Below are 25,383 nucleotides of genomic sequence, written 5' to 3'. Positions count from 1 at the left end.
AGAGGTAAATAAAATGCAAACAACCTTGAGAAGGTCAGAAATCTTTATGCCTGCCACCAGCACAGAGGCAGTTTTATTCTGGAATTTTTTTGCTTCATTATCTTACTGCGTCTTAATAATTCAGCAATTCTAAGCAAGGCAACTTCTTGACAGGCTCCTGCTAATGTGTCCACAGGACCTCTGGCAGATGCAAAATGACAGTCATTCAGAGTCAGTCAGCTTCACTGAGGTGTTATAAATAGCTGTGAATTTTTCCTTTTGGATTTCAGATGTCCAATGTATAATAACCCAGAAGAGTCCTTCCTCAACTGATGAAAGTCATTACTGCTTTATTTTGTGCTAAGGAATTATTCGGATCACCTCATCACCCCTCCCTCCCCCCAAAGATTCATCTTGCCATTTTCCCCACGATCACCAGCTGTTATAGGGTATAGAGGACCACTTTTCAAACATCTTTTGGCCATTTACAAGACTGCAGCAGTTAGTTGCATAGGTCCAGAGGCAGCCACCAGAGGTGAAACCCGAAGTGAATGCACAGTGAAGTGGTGCTGCATTTTGCCCGAGTACTGACATTAATTCTGTTGCTGCTTTTCTTGATTTTGAGCTTGACAGGCTTAATCACAGCACCGGTATTCTCAACTTCTATTTCTTTTAATCACCCTAAGTATTTAGAATAGTGTACGAAGAGAAAGGAATCCATACAAAATCTTGCATCCCCACCTCAAATCCAAATCAACTTCCACCTTCCCCACCCAAAAAAAAGCTAAAAAACACACTAAAGAAAACCAGAACTCAAAGTGTCTATTTACTCTTCCAAAGCTAGTTGTAAATATTCTGAAAATTAAGGCTACATAGTAATACAATGCAGAGAAAGTCCCCCTGGCAGTAAAGGAAACAATGAAGATAAAGACATACATCTTTGTGCATAGAATTTGCTTTTCAGCTGAGGAACTCACTGTGTCATACCAAAATTCATTCATCAATTCCACTACACTCTATGAATTCCAACTTTGCAATTTCTATGCTCTAAGACTTGGACCAGTAAGACTGGAAACTGCAAACTATCTTGGAAATGTAAGGCTTAAATGCATTTTAAAATAAACTTCTGTGTCTCCACAATTGCACTGCCACAGGACAGCAATAACCTATGCTGTGCTCACCCACAGTTGGCCTAGAAGCAACACAACTTCAATGGAATTCAATATTTAACTCCAAAGATCCTCCAATCCAGCAAGGCTTTTCATCCCTTTCCCCCTTAGTGCTGAATTGCTCCCCAGAGTTAACTGGGCCAAGCTCCTGCTTAACAGTTACCTGACAGTGCAGGTGACACAGCCATAGTAACACATATGCATCACCCGTACTTCTCCCCCTCCACAACTGGTGCTCCACAACCCACTGCATAAGTTGGGATCCACTGAGAGCGGGAAAGCAAATCTCTTCACCTATCTTCAGGTCTGGAACCAAATGGCTTCTCTTCACATTTAAGCTTTCTGCTGCTTTAGGATTGTTAATCAGGAAATGCCTTCATTTTCTTTTTCAAATATAAAACCTGGTTTCTTTTTTAAACCAAAATTTACATTTATGATTTTCATTTAATGAGAAAAGTATAGCTTTTTGTTCTTTGGGTTTCTCCCCCCAAAAATCTTAACTAACAGCATCATAGTCTGACTTCAGCAAATGAAAACCTGTAGGTTTTGTTTCTTCTGATATTCTTAAATTAAAGGGGTTTTTACATTATACATTAAGTTTGAAAGTAGTTTACATGTACATAAGAACTATATATTCAGCCAGGAAATAAAGGCATCAGAAAAGCACAGAACCACATTTCCAAGAAAATGAATATAGATTCAAACTCTTCCCAATAAATACACACATGTATTTAGATCAATATGTATCTACAATACATCTAACAGAACCATTCCATCAAACTCTTCTCTAGCTGAAATTTGTTTTCATTCAGAAAGCAATTTATATAAAAACCTGTTCTATGACTTGAAAGAATAAAATTTATCTAATGTGTAAGGCTTTTCTACACAGTTTCTATACAAATTATGTGCAAAAAGAACTCCAATAAAGTAAGTAAAGCCCGTGACACAAATTAGTCAACATTCCTACAGGAAATAATGAGTTTTACTTCACTTTTTCTCAATGATCTTTTTCCAAAAGCTGCTCAGACTATGAGAACAGACCTAGTCAACCCATTAGTGCCAAATGCTGGCATTTCCTTTATAGTTGCTGGAAAATGAAGCCATCTTCACTTAGGATAGAAACAAAATACACCATCAGTCTAACTAAGCCTAGGTAGCAAGATACTTCATTTAAATATTTGGAAATGGATGTATTAGGGAAAAAAAAAAAAAAAAAAAAAAAAAAGAGGTGCAGGGAACAAAACTACCATGTTTTCAAATTCATTAAAACAATATCACAGCTGTCAATGCATTTTAGTGTATGTAACAGGTTTCAGGACAAAATGTAACAGAAAATAAACCAAACTGCTCTCCTACCGCCTTTAACAGTGCAATCCCTCTGCCAGTGCAATTTATTGTGTGCATTACTTAGCCATGCAACATCAAAAGAAAATAAGCAATGGAAAACAATAATCTTCACATTAAAAAATTGTAAAAGTAACCTTAGATTAATGGCAACTAATGTGATACCTACAGACAAAGCTCTATTTCCCCAAAGTCAGAATTAACACCCTGGCAATGGGTGGGAAGGGCAGGCAGAGGATGCCATCCCTGTGATCTTCTGAGCACCTCACCAAGTATGTGAAGGATCCAGGAAAGATGTGTGAAATGAAGAAGGGCAATTCCTTACTGCCCTCAACACTGGCTACTTAAAAAGAACTGCAGCCCCACTGACTTCTGTGGGCTTTATCAGATGGAAGAAAACAGCAGCATTTGGCTCTAAGCCTCTCATTTGATGAGCAAATTTCATACTTTAAATGAAAGGCAGAGTTGGGTGCTTACAATTAAAAAAGGAAAACTTGACAAATTCCACTGAACAACCGGTTACTGCAGCGTCATGTCTTTTACCCTGAAACCTATTTGCTTTCCTACAGGCTCAAGTCTCAAACTTGTCACACGCTTATGTACCAAATTTGGCATTTAACACACAAGCCAAAACCGGGTTCTTCAGATTTAACAAATCACTGAAGAAGGCTGGAACCAGTCACAAATCAAAAGAAACAGAGCATGAAAGTCTCTTCTGGTGCTCTCTGGGGGTTCTCACTGTGCTGTCATAGTGTTACCTTGTGCTTTTAGGATATAAACTCAGACCAAACGAGACAGAAGCAAGGGTCATCTTTCCTAAGACAGGATTCCTTAAAAGACCACAAGTTCAATCTGTCAAACCTTTTCGCAAAATATAAACTGTGTACCTGTATGAGATTAGTTAGCCTCATCTTGTACACTCAGTCATTACGCCACAAGAAACATGTACTCGCTACAGTATATACGAAACACCATCATTTTAGCAATTGCACCTTTAAATAGTCTTCCACTGAAGATTTCTTAACGGGCCCAATGAGAAGTGGCTGCACTGAAGCATTTATTCAGCTCTTGATTTTTCATTTCATGCTTTCAGCACTGTGCACTTGTGCAAGTCCCTTTTCTAAGGCCTAGTTCTAAAGTCAGTTGGACTCCTAAAAGCCATGATTTAAAGTGGTTAAACAACACCCAATTTCAAACAAGTGCTTGAGTATTTTTTAAAAATGTTGCCTTATACTGACCTAGACTTGAGTTTTTAGTGGAGTTCTTAGGGATGCTGTACAGAGGAAAAAAGGGTTTAATGCTCCAAAGCAAGTATTAACACATTAGGTAGCATTTGTGTGAGAACTATTGCAAAGCCAAGAAATTAAGCAAAGAATGCAAGATGAGAAGTGACTGATTAACGGTTTTGTGACAATCGTGTATGTTGAATTAAACTGGCTCATCACTTCTCTCTCCCTTTTGAAAGATTAATGCCTTTCACACTGCTGCATACCATGCTGACTTACATATCTAGCAGAAAAGGCAGTATTCCACAGATAATCTTCCCTGTATATCACCTACCCTTTGAAACAATTGTACTCCATCAAACAAGAATCTGGGAGCACTACTCGTCAAGGTACACAGTCTACGGCTCTTACAGGGTGCACTTCCTACAGCTCAGATATTGCAAATTTGAAGATTACCAAAACCAGTACTAGAACATTCAGGTTTCCCTTCTTTAAATGTCTATTTTCAGAAAATGAATAACCTCCAGCATTGCAGATAAATGCGTTTAAGAAAATAATTGAAAGACTTCTTGGCAGTGTTTCAGGACACTTCCGTGACTTCATGCAACCGCTTGTGATTTTACAACTAAGCTGAAGAATATGTACCCTGCAGGCTTGCAAGGCCCTCAATTACTGTAACAGAAATAACGAGCCTTACACTTGTAAAACTAATGGCATTAATCATTTATCTTTCAGAATATATCTCTACCCACCACTAAAACGTATATATGAAGTTAATATTTCCAAACAGTTCTACAGAGAGTATTTCAGTTTCCTGCTAAAGAGAAAGTGCCAAACTGTTCTTTCAGGCTTACCACAATCCAAGTATGAATATGAGTTGGAAGGAAATGCAAACTTTCAGACCCATTCCTTCAAACTCACAGAATATTGATTTTAGATGCAGCCTTTAAGAACTACTGATACTTTTTTCACCTTTTTCCTTTGCAGCACCCAGTGAACACACGTTCTTACACAGTCTCCAGTGTGTACTTACTCTTAGTTCAACTTCTTTGCCAAGTAAGTCATACAGACTTGCTCCTTTGGAGGTGATTTCGGAAGCAAGCTGTCTAGCTGCCTTCAAGTCAGCAATCTGGAAAGACAGCAACAGCACTGAATAGCAAAAAAGAATCCAAAGTATCACAAAGAAAATCCACAACAGATTTTTCCCATTTTGATGTTATAATTGCATAGGAGGTCAGCAACAGTGGCTGAAACTCTACCATAGTATTGAAGAAGTTGTCCACTGGAATCAGAGTGAGCCTGTCTCTTGGCTTTAAAATGGCCTAGATGACGCTTCATTTAGACATAGGCTTCTGGGTGAAACCCCAGCCACTTTAGGCCAACAACAACAAAAAAACCTCCTCAAAACTGTGACTCGGCCAGTTGTTGGTTCATGTGCTGCCCAGGCCAAAGGGAAACATCACCTTCTTCATACTCAAAAGTAAAAAGTATATACACCAAAAGGTTGTGACCAGCATATTGCATAGGTAATGAATATTGATCATCTACAAATGTTTTTTCATAACTTCTTCAGGTGCTTTCTTCAGAGACACACACCAGACTGACCCAGAGGAAAAATCGCCTGTGGTTTTGGCATTTTTTTCAAGAATGATAGTATTATTGCCTATAGTATAACTGTAAAAGAATCAAAGACTAAAAATATTAGAACATAGAAAAGGTGCTAAAACTAACAAAAAGCAGTAACAGGAATTACTCTTATTTAACAAAGCGCTGAGGTTTTTTTACTATGTAGAGATGGCATTTATTTTAAGGGCTTGAACAGCTTTGATGTCTGTTAGGGTAACATGAAGATTTCCCTTTCCTTCAATGCAAATGGGCTGAAAACCAACTTTCAATCAGTATTTTGCAAAATCCTCCTGTTGCAACAAGGTTAGTAGATAGAAAATAGTCTTTATTCCAGCCTACTCCAATATTTCTATGATTTCAACAGCGGTCCAAACCAAAGATCACCAATTTTGTGCCACTGTTGCCTTGTATTAAGCTTCTGGTTGAGAATTCACAGAGATTAAAACAAATCATAACATATAACAGAAAGTACAAGTTAAAACCATACCCACTCTCTTGCAAGAACATTCTCCACTTAAGTTTCAGATAGAAAATGAATTTGTTTTTCATAAGTTAACACCAAACCCCTGCTGAAAACAAGAGTACAAGTCCTCCTTACTTTTGAGCCAAGATCAAACTTTAACTTGCTGCTGTCTTCCTCGCTCACATCTGCACGTTCCACTCCCTTGGTATTCATAGCACCATAAAGCACAGAGGTGACCTTTAGCAGTTCCTTCACTGCATAGCCATCTGCCTGGTAAAGCTTCTTAGTGTTGAGCTTTATGTGAACTTTGGTAGCCTTTGGGAAGAAAGAATGAATTCATCGTGTCACTAAGAACAAAATCCTCATTTACCTCTTCACACTTCACTCCAAAGCTCTTTTTGGGAGCACCATGCTCTGCTTTGCAGAAATAAATCTTCGTGTTTGGAAACTCAAGTTTGCCTCATCATATTGCTGATGTTCTTAGAAGAAATTTTTCTGAAACGTGCACTTTCTGTATGTCAGAATATTTGCAGATAATTTCCAGAATGAAAAAACTCAAACTATCCATTAATTCTTCCCTGCATGAAGATCAGCAAAAACCCTGTGTGCCACTTAAATTCAAATTAAGTTTAAGTGGAACGTAAGTGCTGCCCAGGTCTTGTGATGCTGCTGCAGAGAGGTAAATTTCACCCTTAATGAGTTAAAAGAATAAGATCAATTATCCTAATTTAACTGTCTTCTCTTCCAGTAGTACCTTCACAATGTTTTATTGTTTCTCTCAAATTTTTCCCTGCTACGATAGTAGTGATTTTATTCCCTTGTCTTCCAGCTCTGAAAGGTACAGACAGACCAGTAAGGAAAAAAAATTAAAAATTATATCATCTTTTTATACTTCAAAATAATAAACGGGAAAAAAGAGCATAATAGAAATGATACATCTGTCACAGAAAGGACACAAATGTTTTTCTTGAAATTCCTGACAAGATTATATTGTAAACAAATAGTCACAAGAGGCCAACACCAAACTTCAGGTAGAACTTTGAGGCAATCTTCCTGACAGCATGACTAAACAAGCCAGCAAATAAAAATTGACCACCAGTTATGAATACAAAACCTAAGCATCCAAATGACTTCAAATCTTCTTTTCAGTATCTTTTTAAGATGAAACTTCTGCTAAAATGTTTATCCTTTGGGAATACTGTGTGGCAGAAAGAATCTATCCACGATTCACTCGTGGTATTACACAACATTGGTACTACAGTGTTACTGTAAGCAATTCACACCCCCTCTAGGGCTCTGACAGTGCAAGACCTTCAATCTGGGGTAAAAGACTCAAACATTAAAATGGTTGGTACAAGTTTTGCCCACTCCACACTGAGCTTCACTGAATAACTGACTGCAGGAAAATTTCCTGTGAAACTGAAGAGAGAAAGGACCACATCTCAAATCATGGATTTAGCTCCAACTTTTCAAAGAACAAAGTGAATGAAGCAAACAGTTGTTGGCACGTTGTTTCTTCATAAGCAACTTGTCAAACTTCGCAACTTTATAATTGGATTTCCATTTCCAAGAAGTGTTTACCTCTTGCCTCTCTTGTTCCAAAATCTCAACCCAGCAGAGGAAACTGACTCTACATCTGCTTCCTGCCAGCAGGAATTTGGCTGAAAATTGAAGTAAAAACTTCCAGAACAGGTTCCTGATGTTGTACACTCTAGGCCAGGGTAATACAAGACTTGCGGTACAAAAACCCTAATCACTTCTGAAAATTTTGACCAGCATGACCTCAAATGAGCCAATACACAAAGTGGAAAACCAGATATGTTCTCCTTTCTTCCCTTTCAGTAGAAGGAATCTAAAAAACTAATCATAGAAACTGTACGTATTAAATTTTAAGAGAAGCAGGTCATTAAATTGGCAGAATCTGTTAAACATCCCCTATACAAAGAAAACTAATGTACCACATCATAAAGGATGTTGTTAAAGACAGGAATTCCAATTTCAGTTCCATTGAACCCCAAGAGAGAAAAATCAGTGCCTAGTAAAAGCAAAAAAAAGAAGCTTTTTCACTCAAAGACTACTTAAAAAGAGGGAAAAATACACAGACAAGTACATATATTTTTCAGGTTGGCATAACAGCACCACTTACTCAAGAAGGTAACTTCATGTTTGGAAAGCTTGAGACAGTCACCTGTTTTATAACAGCTCTAAATAGTTTTAGAGTATCACTAAAAATCACCTCCATCTATTCTGAAGATCAGACTATTACAATGCAATAGAAAAGAGAAATAGACATATACTGCAAGAATGGCATTGACAGACAGAAAGTTTCTTTTACTTCAAAATCTTCTTTATTATTATCATAGAGCCAAATTTTGACAGTGTGATGGAAATGCAAAAATAGCCCAGGAAAGAACCAGAACTCCCAGCTGAGTGCTCCAGCCATTCAGTTGCGGAGTCATGGTCTTTAGCCCATCTAGCTCAAACATTTTGCATTCTTTCTTGTACAATGGCAGATTCTTGATATGAAAAATGAGGATTGCTCTCATGTCTCTGTCTTGTTTAATACTTAGAATAGTATCCTGGGTACTGAAGTAGTGGCTCTAAATCTCCACAGCCTGAAATGGGAATTGAACACATGATACTTCCTGGAAAGCACTCAGGCAGATCAACTGCTTCTCCCATCACTTTTTAAAAAACAAATATGTCTGCCTTCTGCAAAAATTTTGTACCCTGGTTTGCTAAATATGTTTTCATGAATGCATTTCTATGAGACTAAACTCATCAGCTTTTTGCTGCACTCTGCCTCAAATTTGGATCCAAGTGGGCTCGAGTAGGAGCCAGGTATTGAGCCACACAGACTAGGGCAGTTCTAGGTGGGCAAATGATTAAAAGAACCATGTGAGGCAACCCTGCAGACACTTCAGGAACTTTTGGGTCCAGAAAGGAGATACTTGGTAAGTTCTCAAACTACCAGTAACATAGAACAATACATAACTTCTGCAAAAAATGAACACATCTTTACTCCTTGTTCAGTAAAGGAGAACAATACTCTAGTTCTATCTCATGATGATTAATCTATCCTGATATTCTCTTCTGAGACAAATCTGTCTCCATCAAATCTCACATCTGGCTATGCATGCGTAAAGCTATTAGCTACTGGAGAAGGTAACTGTGGATTCCATGGACAGTGAATTATTAAGGAAACGTCTACAAGCTTTTCTTATTCTGAAAATGCTGAAAAACTACAATAATCCCCATAGTCTCTTGTAATATTAACTGAGACTAAGTACAGGATGATTAAAGAAATGTCCATGCATTTCATTTTCTGAATCATATTATGTAATTCTTCAAAACCCTTGGGATTTCTTACATGAAATCAGCTATTAAAAGGAAAATGTATGCATAATGCTATTTCTGTTTCCATACTTGTACTTTTAAAACATGCTTGATTTGGAGGGGGGAGATCCCTCTAAACAAAATAGGTCTGTTCGCTACATCTTATGATGCTCCAGGGCTCAAAAGTGCATTCTGGTATGTACAGAAGTGTATCATGCTCTGAACATAGTAAAATTGAGAATTCAGAATATTTATGGTGGACATCATCACAAATCAGAAGGGAAAAGCCGGCTTGGTTATAACGTCATTTTAATATATTTGAAAAATTCAAAAAAGTATTATAAGAAATTAATCTTTGGTATTAGCATAAAGATTTCCATTGCTTCCAGACCCACCCACAGCCCCATTAAGTTTTTTTCCACCTGATTAAGAGTGCTATGTAAGTATCTCATAACAGCAAAGGCTCATGCTGCATCAAAATAACAAAAATATGAAGGACAATGTTATTTTATTCCACAAGACTAAAAAAGTTGATAGCCCAATTCAAGTATGCTCATGCATAACATGATAAAAGATTTGATCTGAGAAAAATATGGCTCCATCTAGTAAGTGAGAAGGCTCATACAACAGAATACCAATATATGATTCTATATCACAAAGAAAACATCAGAAATTATGACTATTCAAGCATACAAAAGAATCAGGCATCCAAAGTTAGCAATAAATATGATGGCATCTCTTCTGAACCCATTTAAATGGCTTCAAAAAATTTCATAGCAAGAGTTATTTCTTTTGCTATTACCTTTTCATAAACACTAAGAGATAAGGATGAATACTGTTAGATCCCAGTCCTGCAGTGAGATGTACATAACTCTATATGATTTCAGTAACAGCATGCCCTGGCCTGTTCAAGTTTGTAACAGCACAAGAATACGATACATGCTCAGCCACCCATTGCAAGGAAATTGTAAGGGGTTAAAAGAGAAAGCACTAAAGCTAGTATTTCAGTGTGCTTAAGCATGACTCCTTAGGCAGACTTACCATGAACTGAGCCACTGCCTTAATGAAGAAAACCCGGTCCTGTTCTGTCTCCACATCAGGAGGAATATCAGTCTGAGGTTCGTACCTGTGGGAAGAAGCATACATAGATTCTGACAAGAAACACATGTGCAATATTAAAGGTTCATTTGTGAGGCAAAAATCAAACAAAACAAGCATGTAGGAGGCTGGAAAACAAATCTTCAGCTCCTACTGCAGACTGGGGTATCAAGACCCTGAAATGCATACAATGGGTTTGTATACAAACTGCAAAAGCTGTAAAACCTGAGACACTTTCTCCAGAACGAATTGTTACTGTGGGGTCCTCAATACATCTTTTCAGTCAGTTTTGCAAAGGAGAAAAATTTAGCTGGCTCAATCAAGTCTGTGAAATACTTATTTTTAGAATTAATTTACTACTTAAATCACAAGCTGCTTACATAAATCAAACTAAACTTAATCACGTGTGGCTTCATGATTTAAAACACCAGGCATACGACTGAGTTAATACCCCAGTTTTTCCGGTGGTATGTTAAGATGACTTGTACTGGATTACTATTGCTGGTAATAACAAAAACAGCCATCTTGTCCTTTAAAATGTTATGACACTTTTCCACACTCTCAAAATAGACAATAAAAGTTCACACTCAGACATAATTTCAAACATATTACTTTCAAAAGTAAACAAAACTTATGAAAAAGCAAATTGAAATACTGTGAAATGCTTTTAAAAACCACTACTGAAATACAGAAACTTCTAGAAGTCACCAGCCTATGGAAACCAAGGAAGAAAAAACAGTAAATTCCTAGTATCATAAAAGACTTCGAGACTTTCAGCATTCAGACAGACAAAAAAGCATCTTCGCTTTCAAATCACGTTTGAAATTATGAGCAAGGCATGTGCAAAGTAGCCTCTCTACTTTAAAGTGTAATTAAAAGGCTTCTGGAAGCTGGAAAAGCTGTCTGTCTGTGTCAAGTGTAATTCTGATCCATAACAGAAAAGGATGCCAGTGTTCAGTTGCTATTTAGTCTGAAAGTGAAGTACTTCACTATTAGGCACAGGGTTCTCAGTAATCTTATAACACAGAAGTTTAAGCTTTTAAAAGCGTTCAGGTTCATTAGAGAAACGTATTTTTAAAACTATATTTTTGTTTTCTTTCAATTGCTCTGTTATTTTATTGTTTCACACTAGGAGGGACACTGATTTATGTTTTTACATGAGTTGAAAACAAGCAGTAATTTAGACCCTCAGTGTAACAGCAGTATTTTAAAGAACATTTAGGTAACTTAATCCAAGTAATTTTGAACAGTTGTATTTCCCTGTTTTATTACAATTGCAACAGTAGTCAGCAAATTTCTAACAGCTCAGTAATTAAACTTAATGGATACTAATTATGAATCCAGGCCAGCAGTCAGGCACATAGGTCACTGTCATATTTTCAAGTGTAATATTCTACCTTATGAGTAGCTTAAAAAGCTCAGTTTATTTTTTCACTTACATGGGAGAAAGAAGATAATGTATAATTTGATTAGCACCTCAAGTTTCATAAATATTTAACCAAAGTCTGTCAATGGGTTAAGTGGGTATAAAACTACAATTGGATAGTAGTAGATTAGTACTGTATCATTTTATTTTTTTTAAACATGGCATGGATGCTGGAGGATACCAGGTTGAACCAATAACAATTATAGCAACAAGGTAAGAAGTTAACTGTATCTTGGCAAGTTCTCACTATCTATCACCCTGTTTGGGGTACAAGGTCAGATACAGGCAGAATGGTAATAGAGTTTGTAGAACATGTGAAAGAGATACAGCTACTTTTGAATAAGTATGTCCACCTTCAGGATGCAATCTCTGCCAGGAGTGAGTCATTGTATTTTCTACTTCAGGTACTAAACCATTTTTTTTGTTTGTTTTGGCTTTATAATTAAACTAAAAACCTGCAAACTTAACTACCACATTTTCTACCTGATATTTAGAAGGGCAGATCTCAAAGAATGACTAAATATCATTATGTTCCTCCTTAAACTTCTTAATACAGTTTCACACCAAAACATCACCTCCAGGCATACATATCACATCCCAGCATTGGCCCCAACATTTGTTAGCCTAATCACCAACCTTTTCACTAGCCAGAGAAGCACTTCTGAAACAAGCATGAAGTTTGGGGTATGGAAATTCTCCATGGATATGAGCCGGGGATACCCCAGTGCCCTCATCATCTCAGTAAAATCTGAAAAACAAGCAAGAACAGGGATTCCTTCTTACATATCCCACACAGGCATTACCAAGAACTCCAGTTCCCACAGCACGCTGTTCATGTACCCTTAGATATGCCCTGTTCAAAGCATTGTTAAAAACCCATCCTGAACGGATTAATTAAAAAAATAATATCATTTCAATAGAAAACACACCTGAGTAAAAAGGTGACTTTTTAACAAGCAATTCACTGGGCAGAAACACTGCTAAAACAGCTTCTCTCTACAAAACACACCATTTAAATGAAGTTAATGATCATCACTATGAAAGGCTGTACTGTCCCAGTCCTCTGCCTTTAGCATGCTGTGTTAAAAGCGCAGCCCGCCAGTCGATTTAAAGAAAGGTTCCAACCTTGCAGCAGGCTTTCCCTTAGCCCTCGTCTGAGGCCTTGGTAGCACCCCAAGCGCCCCTCACCCTCCAGCCCAGCCTCCTGCATCTCTAAGTGAAACTACAGGGCAAAACCTCAAGGAGAAGCGGGACCCTGAGGCACCCAACGCGGCCGGAGCCGCTCTGCAGGCCCCAGCGAGCCGCGGCAGCCCGGGGGGGGGCGAGACCAGGGGCTGCCGTTCGTCCCGTCCCGCCCCAGACCCCGCTCGCCCCCTCGGCTCGGCTCCTCACTCCGGAGGTCGCGGAACGACATCGTCGGGGAGCCCGTGGGCCTCCGCCTGCCGCCGCCGCCCCGGCACTAGGCCGCGCCGCTCGTCTCTATGGCAACCTCACCCGCTACGGCGCAGCGGCCGGGCCAAACTCCTGCGGAAAGCGAAGCACCCTTGGCGGTGGGTCAGGCCTTGGCCCCTATGGTCCTTCCCGAGACGGGACGGCGCTGGGTCTGCTTAGGGCATCCTCTCAGCAGCCGGGGCGGTGAAAGCGAGCGGCTCCGTAGGGCGCCCGGCCTCCCCCTTGCTCTGCAGGGTGGTGGGGCCTCCTGGCAAGATGGCTGCCCCTGAGGCGCAGGCTGCCGCCACTGCCCGGGCCGCATCTGGGACGACCTGCGTGTCACGGCTGTGGCCTGTGCGGTGGGAGACGGCTCCGGGACTCCACAGCTCCCTGCTGTCACACACCAGCTACACCCTGCCTGTGGAGAGATCCAGGCAGGACAGGAGCTTTGCTGAGGCTGTCTTAAATGCGTTATTCAGGGAGTGGGGAGGGAGGGCGAAGAGCCATCATCAGTTATTTTCAGAGAAGGTCCAATAGTACCCGTGGCACGTTAAACCGTGGCTGCTGTGGTTTGAGGAGAAGGCCGTGCTCCCCCACGGGATGGCACAACAGTCACCAGGGATGTGACAACCCGTGTCCTCACCTCGCCTGAGCGGACGCAAACCCACCGCTGCCGCATCCCAGGGGGCTGCGTCCCCAGCTCTCGATCCTGTTCGAGTCAGCGCATCCACCTTCCACCCGCTCTGCAGAGGAGGACTTGGATCTCTCTGAGGACGGGAGCCTGAGCTCGAGGGGGAGCAGAGGACGAGGACCAGCAGGAAGGCAGGTGGGAACACCTCCCTCTCTATGGCCACACGTTTCTGATGGGCATCCAGGGTGCCACAGCCACGCAGACAGCAACTGCAGTACGCAGAGTGCTTGCCGAAATGCACAAGAGGTCTTTGGCTCAGCCCAGACTGCATGTGGCTGCCCGGCGGCAGAGCCAGACCCCTGTGCATTCATTGTCCATCCCAAGAGACACCCATGGAAACCAGCGTCCCCGGGCCAGCCAACACAGCTTCTTGTGCCCTCTCAGCTCCTACCTGCAACTGACACTGACTGATTCTGTCAGCAGTTTCATAACAAACTTCTTAAAAGCTCTTGGTGTCCTGAGTTTGCCCCTACAGACATAACCAACAGTTTTCATGTTGATGCATCAAGTAAGAACAGTATGACAGCTTCTCCGCTAACACTTGGTGGTTTCAGATGTCCTAAAGGAACAGGAGCTCTAACCACGAGACTCTGCAGAAACACTGGACGGAGCAGCCGCAGCTCTTACTGACAGGGTCATCAATATTGCGGGGTAGAATGAGTTGAAAATAATCTAGATGTCAGGCTGATCTATGGACATCTTAGGACGTTTTGCGGAGCAGTCCACAGTTTTCCAGTCCTAACTGCCCAAGCATATAAAAGACATGCACACATGGGCTCTATGTTGAGCAGTATCCTATCCACATGATTGAAAAAGTAATCAGAAACAAGGAAATAGCAAAATATCCTAGAAAGAATAATTATTGAAATGAAGTAATTACATTAGAAAGTAGGACACATGATTAGAGGCTGGGTTTCTTATGCCAGAAAGCCATGAGATAGCAAACCTTAAATAATTCACTAGTTCAAGAGTGTATCAGCAATCCAATAACTTGAGCAGGGGGACAAGAGAAGGAAGGAAACCTTCCCCTGCTCTACTGCTGTGTTAAGTTGACTAGCAGGCAAAAGGCAGGTGGGATGAAATATGTAGGGGAAAGACAAAGCTGTAAAATAAATGAAATAAATTGTCAGTGTTTACCTCAGCTCTTCACTTTATATAAATATCATTAATATTTATGTATTAATATTAGAGTATGCTGCTGGAGATGGCATGGATGTAGCTTTGTACTAAAGAGGGCCCAAAGAGGAGCAAACTGCAGCCATATAACCATGGCAGGACCTCACACCACATCCACGAGGATCTAAGCCTTTCTCCCTGCCACCTTCCTTTCTCCAGAAATCCACACCCAAAGGAAAATACGCTATACATGAGCTACCCTCCATGGAAAGAGCTTCCCATTCCACAGCCCAGTTAACACTTTTGAGGGATGGGTTTTTTCCCCCTTCATAACTACAAAAGCTGGAAATTTTGTTGGAAAAGAAAATGTAAAATTTTGGCGCAGGTTTCTGTGGCAATGGGTGAGCTATCAGATGAAATTGCAGGCTTCTGAGTACAGATGGTAATATCTTCATTGCACATCTGCAGTGCCTGGTCTCCATCCAAATCTCTAATTTAAGTGAAAATTCGTTTCTTTAGGGCTGCAGGAAGCCACAACTGCTGCTGGGGGCCTAGCAGAGGTGTAGGAGGAACCCAGCCTGGGGTGGTGAACACCATCCAAGCAGCATGTAAACATCCAGTGGCACTGACTGCCACTCAGGCTGGTTTCGAGCAGAAGGTGGCGACCCCACTTTGCAGCCTGAACCACTGGTGATAAGGAATTAGCAGCCCCTGCTGTGAACAGCTTTGCTCTGAAACGCAGTTGGGTATGACAGAAGCAACAGCTATTATTTAACACCTCATGGAAAATAATATCCTCTTCAGGCTGTTTCATACGCTGTGCATGTGAATTTTGGGGGTCCTCAAATCACTTTAGGGCTGACAAGTGCTATGCATGCTGTGAGTGGGACCAGGCAAACCCTTCCACACCCCAGACTGTTAGCATCATCCCATCCTATTTACTGCCTCCGTTCTGGTTTCAGGACTCTGCCAACACCTTTTAGCCCCTCTCTCTGGCTCCCACCCATTCCCAAACACAACACTGAAGTTGAGTCATCCTTTGGCTCATGAGCATCCATTAATCAAAGACTTCACCAAAAAAACCATTAACCTGGACAGCTGAACATCATTGATCTGGACTACATGCCATCGAGTCCCTTTTGGCTGCTGCAAGTGTGGTTAGTGCCCGAGTTTGCAGTGCACAGCCTCTCTGTGTGCTGGGAGAGCCTCAGTGTCCAGACCAAGGTAGGAGATGAGCTCTGCAATCTAAGAGAGATGGGAAGGACAGGGCAGGAGAAACCATCTCAACAGCAAGGATGGCCAGACCTTGTAGCACCCCACCAGCCTCCTCTGCCTATAAGACAAACTCTTCTCTCTTTCTGGGGAGAAAGACCAGTTTGGCCACATCTGCCCATACAGGATCCCCTCCTCCACGTATGGAGCTCAAACATACAACCTCCATGTATGTTTTCTGCTACTTCACCTCATTTTTGCCATTTTAGGATCAGCAAAACAAATCTAATGATTTGCTGGTTGAGACACCTTTCCTCACTGTGTTCACCAAACACTCTCTACATCTAAAACAGTGTTATCGATCTCACAGTCAGAGTTTCCTGGCCCTCAGCCAGCATTTTTTCATTTCTCCCTGTCTCATCCCAGCAGCGCTGGCTGCACCCTTCAGCAGTGGCTCCTTGTCTCAGGCTGTGCCTGACCCCATCCCTTCAGGACAACCCCCCCGATATCTGTCAGGTTCTCAACATATATATAATCAGCTCTATTAATCTTTCTCTGTGTCAGTCCTTTTCAGCCATCTGAACTCTTTTTGCAGTATTCGTGCAGATGAAGGGCAGGGGGGGTGGCAATATATATATTTTTAGTGTTCTGCTGTTCTTTCCCCAGGTTGTTTTTCTGGCAGAGCTTGGCATTAAAATTGCCATTGCATGTTTTTAAGTCAAATTCTCACATCCTTACATTATAGTACCTGGCAGATTGGCCTAAAACAATTTTTTCTTCTGGTAACAAGGAATTATGCTTTGTGAAGAGTTGTTGTTTCATGCTACTCCCACAGGGCAAACAGTTACATGGGGTCAGGCTGACCTGGACCACGGTCACTAAGGGTCCATGCTCAGGGAAGTGGCAGGCGGACAAGTGCCATGGGCCAGTTGTGAAGACAGGACTTGTTCCAGCTTTTAGACAGCTCCAAGGAGCAGCTGTGGTGCCTCTGCCACTTAATTGGAAAGAAGATTTTCTTCATGACTTAAATTTCAGAAAGAAACTGCATAGCAGCCAGGTGAGCCATGCTGGTGGGGAGTTTGGGAAGAGGGAGTGCGAGGGGGGGTAGTGGTATGGCCACTGCGGCCACAAACACCTTCCCAGGGACAGACTGAACTACAGGAGCAGGAGGAAAACTGCATCCATGTCACATGCTCGGACACTCATCTGTCCCCCTGCTTCTGCCCCATGCCTCCAGCCACGGCTCTGCTGTAGTCACGTCGCAAATAAGCTGCCATTCTTCCCCCTGTCCCACCACCTAGTTTCCAGTGCGTTAGGAGAGCAGCTACGTTTGATTTTGCCCTCAACGATGCAGAATCACTCAGTTTCTAACAGGACCACACAACAGGGCAGATAACCAGGCTTTTCTGAGACCGGGCTTTGTCCCCAAGCCAGTGTCACAGGCACGAGGTTGCCCAGCTCTCCCTAGGTCGGGCTGCGCACCGGTTCCTGCTGGGGTACTTGAAGACCCCGTACCCCTGTTTCATTCAAAACTGCACCCTGGTATCTGTCTAGAAATCCACATGTCTAAAACCAAGAAAGAACTTTTTCTAGCTAAAACAAGCTTGTGGCAGGCTGAGCACAGCACCCCCCCAGCACCACTGCCCCAGGGGCCAGGGGAAGCTGTGCTGGAGGAAGGTCTGGCCAGCAGATGGGAGCTCCCAGCGTGGTCAAATCTCCCTCCAGCAGTACCCTAGTCCCTTCATTTCCCAGTCCCCTTCTGTAAAATGACCTGCAAAGCAAAGAAAAAGAGCTCCAAGATTTTCCTGCTGTTTTTCTGATGCTGTCTTACCTGGTTATTCTCGCACTGCAAATTCAGTCCTTGATCCCAGGGATGGCAGGACTGTAGCTCTTGGCAGGGCTAGGACATAACATGCTGTTGAAAATATGATCAAGTGAGAAAGAAAGTAATTTTTACTCTGATATCTCTAATGTTTTTAAAATCAGAAATAAAAAAATAAAATTGAGATGATCAGGTATTCTTCAGATTCCTCAAACACAAAATAACAAAACACTCATCCGTGGCCTCCCTGTTGGGAAAAAGGCCTTAAGCTTCTTTTACATCCCAGGAGACTTTTGTGTGAAGTCGCTGTATGCTTCAGTGTTCTCTAAGTCACCTTTCAAGCACTGTGGAAAAAAAAAGTGAGAATGTGGTCATCTTGATGGTGGAGAAAATAAAACCTTTTTCTGCTGGGTTGTTTCCCAATTTACCTGTTAGATAAATGCTGCAGGAGGATATTAGCTTTACAAATAGACCCTTTATAGCTTGAGAGACTGGGAAGGGAATCTGCCAGAGTAATTTTCTCAGAGAGGGACTGGTGGAAAAAAAAAAAAAAAAAAGGCATGGTAGGAAATGATGAGGTTTTCATTTGGCTGGTGTATGGAAGTGTCATACAGACACTTCGTGTTCAGTTTTTTGCATCCACTTTCTGCTTTTACTTGCAAGTTGGGCATCAATTTTTGCTCTTTTAATCAGAGCCTCCCCCATTACCCAGCTTGGACAGATTAATTTTTTGCCTAAAGTCTGTTTTCAACCCTGGGCTGCAACATTTGCTGCCCCCATCCACACAATCCGAGGTTTCTGTTTGCTGCTGAGGGAGGACTCAGCTTGCAGACTCCTTGGTGTTGGCGTGGAAGAGAGTTTCATGAGCAGAATTCTTCCTTCTCACTTTATTTAACATTAACCTCATCGCTCCAGAAGTGAGGAAGGGAAGATAAGCGCTACCGGGAGGAGGGGAAATGACTGGGGATCGCTGGTGGAAAGTGAAGTGCTATTTGTGCTGATGATTGATCAGGATGTAACTAAAGGTATGGGAACTGAGCATGACGTCAATGGTATAGAATAAGGGGTGGATACTGTCCTGGTTTCAGCTGGGATAGAGTTAACTGTCTTCCTAGTAGCTGGTACAGTGCTGTGTTTTGAGTTCAGTATGCGAAGAATGTTGATAACACTGATGTTTTCAGTTGTTGCTCAGTATTGTTTAGACTATAGTCAAGGATTTTTCAGCTTCTCATGGCCAGCCAGGGCACAAGAAGTTGGCACAGGACACAACCAGGGCACCTGACCCAAACTGGCCAACGGTGTATTCCATACCATGGGACGTCCCATCTAGTTTAGGAACTGGGAAGTGGGGGCAGGGAATCACTGCTCAGGGACTAGCTGGGTGTGAGTCGGCGGGTGGTGAGCAATTGCCCTGCGCATCATTTGTACGTTCCAATCCTTTCATGATTGCTGTTGTCATTTTATTAGTGTTATCATTATTATTTTCTTCTTTTCAGTTCTATTAAACCGTTCTTATCTCAACCCAGGAGTTTTACTTCTTTTTTCCCGATTTTCTCCCCCATCCCACTGGATGGGGGGGAGTGAGTGAGTGGAGTCTTTGTGTCTGGGGAAGTAAAATATCCAGGAATGTCACGTTCCCTGTAATTACATTGCAGAGCAGCTCCCTCCCTGTTTAATGTGCTGGCATTAGAGAAGAGCTGCGAGAGCGGAGTGCGGTACCCAGGATAAGCAGCAGCCCATGTATCAAGCAGAAGGGGTAATAAATCAACAGCCTCTGTTTGATCACTCAGCAGATAAGCAAGAGAAGCTACTTAGGAAGACAAAACATCCCCAAGCAAGTAGATTTCCAGATTTATCTCAGACTTTGTCCAACAGGTCAGGAGAGGAGAGACTGGGTCCTCATTTATATGCAGTGAAAAACAAGATTATATTTCCACTCTCCATTAGCTCCCTCCAAAGCAGAGTGCCATTTGGCCCACCTGAAGCCAGCACTGAGTGCTGATTTCCCAGAATCTGCTGAGTTTCTGGGTGTCCAGTTTAAGATGGCATGGCACAGCTTGATTGATAGAAAACACAGCACTCCCTATGTCCCTGGGAGCTGAAAGTCCAGATCATCTTCGCTACAAGGCAAAGGGATCCAAAAATCATTGTTTTCTCATGAAATGTTTTGGTGTGTTTCTCTGCAACACCAACATTTTGACTCTTGACCTACTTGGAGGGAACGGTATGGAGAACAACCAGCTAAGGTGACGAGGAGAAGGAGCCAAAGTAGGCTTGGAAGGACACTATCACCAGTTACCCAGTTTGCCCTTTTTTGATGAGGATCACCAAGCAAAATGCTGCTTTCACAGGTGAGAAATACAAGGCCTGCACAGCGTAAGGGTGAAACAAGCCCTCCTGGGCAAGGTCCTCTGCTCCAGGCTCTGGTCTTGGCTCAGCTACACTATTTAACTAATTGCGGTCATCATTTGGGTGCTACCATCAAAACCAGGGAAACAAATGAGTGGAAATGAGAGCTCTTCCAGGATTATCCCAAATACTCCTTACCTGTGGAGGTGCCACCTTTGCCCAGTTTTTGCCATCCCAAGCGTGGCTTTCCATTCTCCCCTGTCGCTATCAGGGTGCTGCTTTCTGGCAGCGGCTGGTGGGATTGTGGAGGTCTGTGCCCTCAGCCCCCACCACGCAGCCTCGGGTGGGCTTCGGGACCATCACGGCCAGGGAAGCCACAGGACAGAGAGCCCATTGACTGCTCAGCCAGCAACAGGAGCCCTGCCAATGGCCCCGGTGGGATGGGAATGGAGCCCTGTCCTCTGAAAAGGAGAGAGAAAGAGCTCAAAAGGGAAACACAGAAATAATATTAGCATTTAAACAGCAAGCAGCTGCTTCAGCATACAACCTTTTATGCTGCCAGAAGGAGAAACAGCTTGCTTAAAAACCTTTTGGATTATCAAACTGCAATGAAAATCCTGAAGCGCTAGGAGCTGGGGTTTGTCTTCTGTTCCCAGCTCTGCTTTGGTGTTAAACCATCAACGGCTGAGACAGCCTCTCCATGAGTCCCAGCTCACAGAGGGAGTTGGGGTCTTGGATAAATAGACCTTGGGGCTGAGCCAGTCCAGCAATTTTATGTCCCTGTGCTGGCAGAAACCTGTGATCTCAGCAGCAGAATTAAGTGTTGCTCTGTTAAAAGGTGAGGGCAGCTGATTTATGTTCAATACATCTAAAAATAAGTTTGTAACAAGGAAATGTTTGGAGTGGAAGTGATGGAGGGGCTTCAGGCAGGGGATGGGGCACAGCCAGAGTGGTGCAAGAGGAAGCGGGAGACCACTGGGCTGGCATTGGGCACAGCTGGGGTGGCAGAAGATTTTTGCGACCCAAGTAACCCTATTAACTGCAGACGGGTGGGTGACGGTTCTCAGGGAGGGGCTGGCACTGCCGAGTCCTCCTGTGGGATCCCAGCTCTCCACAAGCCAAAGGGATCCCGGCATCCAGCTTCATCGCCCGGCCGGGAACCCCAGCCGGACCAAGCCAGGCACGATCGCAAGAAGATGAGCAATAGCAGGGACACGCCTCATCTGGAAAGAACCCCTTTTCTTGTAACTACTTTTTTCTATTGCAGAAATACACTCAACTGTGAAATTGAGCTTAGAGGAAGCTATTGCTCCTAGATGAATTCAACATCACTCCCAGCAGCTGTCTGTGCTGCGGCTGTGTCACCTGCCTCTGTCTAGAGTGGGTGGTGGATGTAGGGAGACCTTATAACCTCTCTGCTGTTGAAGCAAAAGCTATTGCACTGCAGATATTACAGGATTTGGGGAATTATTATCCCCCCTCAGTTAGGTAATGAGGATCTCTGGCTCCCTGGGCAAGTGATAGATTGTTTTCTCTACATGCTGGGCGCCTTCATCGGCCGTTAAGCTGTTGGAAGATCTCTGGTCACATCAGAAAAAAACCTCAAGATGAGGATATCTGTGCCTCTTTATGAGCAGAGGTGACATGTACGTCCAGAAATCTCTCTTTACTGGAGGTCCAAAAAATATATCACGTTGCCAGTGAACTCGGGACCCAGCTTCAGTTTCATTAACTAAAAGAGAAGTGAATACCCCTCGAAACCTAGTCCAAGGCATATTGAATCACGGGAGGATGGCCTCCAGGGTGAGAAAGCTGCAGAGCAGGAGTCTGGGGTCATGCCTGCCTGCACCCCATCAGTAAATGGGTTTGCTAATACCCCATCACTACACGTGGGTGCTCCACTGCATGCAGAACCCTCTGAGCGAGTCATGCAAGCCCCTGGTGCTGGTGATGCCCAGCAGAAAGGAGCCCAGCCAGTATCTGAGAGCTAAAAATCTTGTCCTTTCTTCTATGGGAAAGCAAAGCTCCCTGAAGATGGAAATTGCAGAGGCGGAAGGCATGGAGTCCATACTGCCAGTCCCAAACAGCTTCCCTGCAACAGCAGAAATGGGCAATAACTGGGGGACTACACAGCCTCCACTTTTTCTACTGATTAATTGGCCCTTCTATCATCAGAGGGAAATTCACACACAAGCGACCCTGGCTAACACAAAAATCCAAGGGGCTGTTTTCAGCCCAGCTCGTGACATCTATTGATACTTTTAGATACACACAACCCCCAAATCCACATTTTTATGAAGATTTGGTACATAGACAGATATCTAATGCCACAAAGAGCCCAGAACAACAGCGTGTGCCGAGCCGCCCAGGCTCTTTGTGTTCAAGCCTCACAGGAGAGCTGTATTTGAGCAGAGCCAACTCCTTGTAGACAGCAAGAGTAGAGAAGCACAGCCAACAGCAGCGGCTCCACTAACCCCAGGGTACAGCCCAGCCTCGGATCCACCCGCTCCACCAGCTAACTGGGAAGCTTATGCAGTAACACTTGCAAGGAACTGCTAAGAAACCAGCAAGTCTCTTGCTTTCTTCGTTTTCCTGAAAGTGAGGAGGAAGAGGGAGTTTTCCCAGCAAGCTGAAGTTAAACAGCAATATAGCACCATGCCCGGCGGGCTGCAGCCTTAGAAACCAGCGGGCTTTGGTCAGGATGCTGGAGGAGATGCATCCCAACATCTCGAGCAGTAGTTGGGATTCCAGGGTCCATCAGCCCCACCTCAAGTGAGCTGCCCCATAACACAACACATCTTCTACAGGCTCAGTGCCTCTGTTTCCCCAGCTGTAAGCTATCTTACATATCACAAGTGGGGTTGGCAGCCTTGCAGTAGTTTTTTGAAGCCCTTTCAGATCTACTGGCAAGGAGGAAATGCAGAGCTTGCCTCTCACCCTGCAGGTCCAAGTGATTTGAACACTTTGCTGAGCATAACAGAGTCATACAGAAAACATTTTCTTCCATCACACAATACCATAAGGTGGCAAACATCTAACATTTGGGACCGCTGGAAGGCTGGGAAGGACCCAGACCACATTGCAACAGACAGCAGCTTCTTAAGCCCTTGGTTACTTGTCTCTGTTTTGCAAAATAGGATGTCAAAGCTATAGGAAACACCTCTTTCCTCAAAAGAGCTAAGGAACAGCACCACTTTTGGGGCATGCACAGGTTACCCTGCCGCAGCAGCCCGTGCAGCGTGCCCACCTTTCCTCCTCTGCTTGCATAGAGGGGCTTTGGAGATACCCCCCCAGGCTGGGGGGAGCCAGGTGCCAGCAGCAGCCCACATGCCTTCACGGGCAGGACTGAGGCACTTATTCCTCAGAGCGACAGCAAACGTGCATTTTAGGAAGTAGTGGAGGAGATCTTCCAGGCCACTCAGCTTCCCCTTGAACATTTTGGAAAGCAAGACCCCCAGCCCACCTCCTGACCATTGCCTTATCCCTGCAAAGCACATAGTCAGTGGAAGGCTCTGCTGAAGATGTCCTTAAGAGATTACACCTGGGGTTAGCCCAGACCCTACCCAGCTTCATGACAATTAAACTTAACGACATTTAGCAGCGGTTTCACCTGCAGTGGGGTCAGCAGGGATGGAGGTTGAAGACACATGTCATTGGTATTGCCCAGGCCCCACGGGGGCTGCAGGGGACGGTCCCGGCCAGAGCCACCGCTGCGAGAAGCGCAGCTTTGTCTCCTCCACATCCCCAAGCCCCCATTTGTCACAGGTACTGTGGTGGCCGCTGGTCTTCAAAACACATCACGGGTGCTGGCTCATCTGTAGACAAGGGGCTCCCAGGGGACACCGGGGACGTGGGGTGGGATGGGGCCGTGTCCCCAGGTGTCCCCAGCTCTGACAACTGAGGGGGAAAGGTGTCTCACCGGGGCCAGCACCTGCCCTGAATCAGTATTTCTCCCTGTTGGGAAATGCCAGAAATTGTCAATTTTCATCCCAGTTTGGGTGAAAAGGTGAAATAACATCATTTGGGAGTATAAAAAAAGGTGAGCGCTAAGACGTTTGGGAGAAAACCACACAGGCACAATATTTGTAGAGTGCTTTGAATCATGTATGTCTCAAAGAAAAGTGCCAGTACATTACTGCTATCACCCATTTATTACTGATATCCTTGTAGAGGCGGGTATTCCCGCAGCAAGCACCACTGCCCTGCAGCGCAGGTATCCAGCGTTACCAGCTGCCTTTTTAGGGGCTGGACATGAGCTTTATAAACAGGAACTGGAAAAAGAAATCAGAAAAAGCCAGATGATGATGATGATGCGAACACAGGTCTATGGAGAGATCAGAAACCAATCCAAGCTGCTGGTCGGAGGAGATGATCTGGGAGAGATGTGATCAGAGGGAGGCCAGCCGCCACCGTTTCCACTTCATCCACATCATCTCAGCTACTCTGAAACACATTTTCATGCACTGGCTGAAGAATTTGCCTTCGATTTAAAGTTGGTTCCTCAAGAGAAAACTTCTGGGTTCACCTTCCCTGCGTTTTGGTGGAGCAAAGATGAAACTCAGGGAGAGGTTCCCCAGAGCCAAGTTGTTTCCGATGTTTCAGACAACAGCCTTAGGCTCTGCTGGTGCTGGAACTCTTTGCAATTTGGCCATGAAGGCACGTGAAGCCTCTCGAGAGGAGCGCGACTATGGGGAGCCTGCTGTTTCTGCAGACCGTGGAGACTCGGCAAATCCAGGCATGACGGAGGAAGAGGTTTTCAGAGGTCAGGTCCAGCCGTCAATAAAAGAAGTGGCTTTGGTGCAGGACATCTGTACAGGAGCATCACTACCCTGCCTGCTCTCCTCCAGCCAGGCTGAACCCCTCCAGCCATCGCTCGTGGCCGATGGGGAGGGCAAGCGGAGGGGTGCAGGGATGCCTTGGCTCACGCTTGGTGATAAACGGCGAGCAAAAGAACCGGGCAGGACGTGCTGGCAGGGGGGACAGTCCTGCTCCAAACCCACCTGTAGCTGCCCAGCTGGGGTTTAGCTGGTGGGACACAGCCCCAGCAAACCGCACCTGCAGCAGCCAGCATTTAATCTTTTATTCCTGTCACTGC

General features: G+C 43.8%; 1 protein-coding gene across 2 annotated transcripts in view; it reads right to left on the bottom strand.

The window, feature by feature from the left end:
- The window catches only part of CLUAP1 (clusterin associated protein 1), a 71,599-nt gene extending 58,445 nt beyond the window's left edge, over positions 1-13,154 (bottom strand). For both annotated transcript variants that reach the window (XM_049791661.1, XM_049791662.1), the window contains exons 1-5: positions 13,060-13,154; positions 12,304-12,415; positions 10,185-10,269; positions 5,943-6,122; positions 4,752-4,847 (exon numbers count right to left, since the gene is read on the bottom strand). In XM_049791661.1, coding sequence (XP_049647618.1) covers positions 4,752-4,847; positions 5,943-6,122; positions 10,185-10,269; positions 12,304-12,415; positions 13,060-13,081 — 495 coding nt within the window. In that variant the 5' untranslated portion in view covers positions 13,082-13,154. The remainder of the gene's footprint in view (positions 1-4,751; positions 4,848-5,942; positions 6,123-10,184; positions 10,270-12,303; positions 12,416-13,059) is intronic.
- Positions 13,155-25,383: the final 12,229 nt, after the last annotated feature.

This window comes from Accipiter gentilis, chromosome 33 (assembly GCF_929443795.1).
Source record: "Accipiter gentilis chromosome 33, bAccGen1.1, whole genome shotgun sequence".
Classification (NCBI taxonomy): domain Eukaryota; kingdom Metazoa; phylum Chordata; class Aves; order Accipitriformes; family Accipitridae; genus Astur; species Astur gentilis.
The sequence above is the reverse complement of the archived record's forward strand: the minus strand, read 5'-3'. Positions and strand labels throughout refer to the sequence as shown.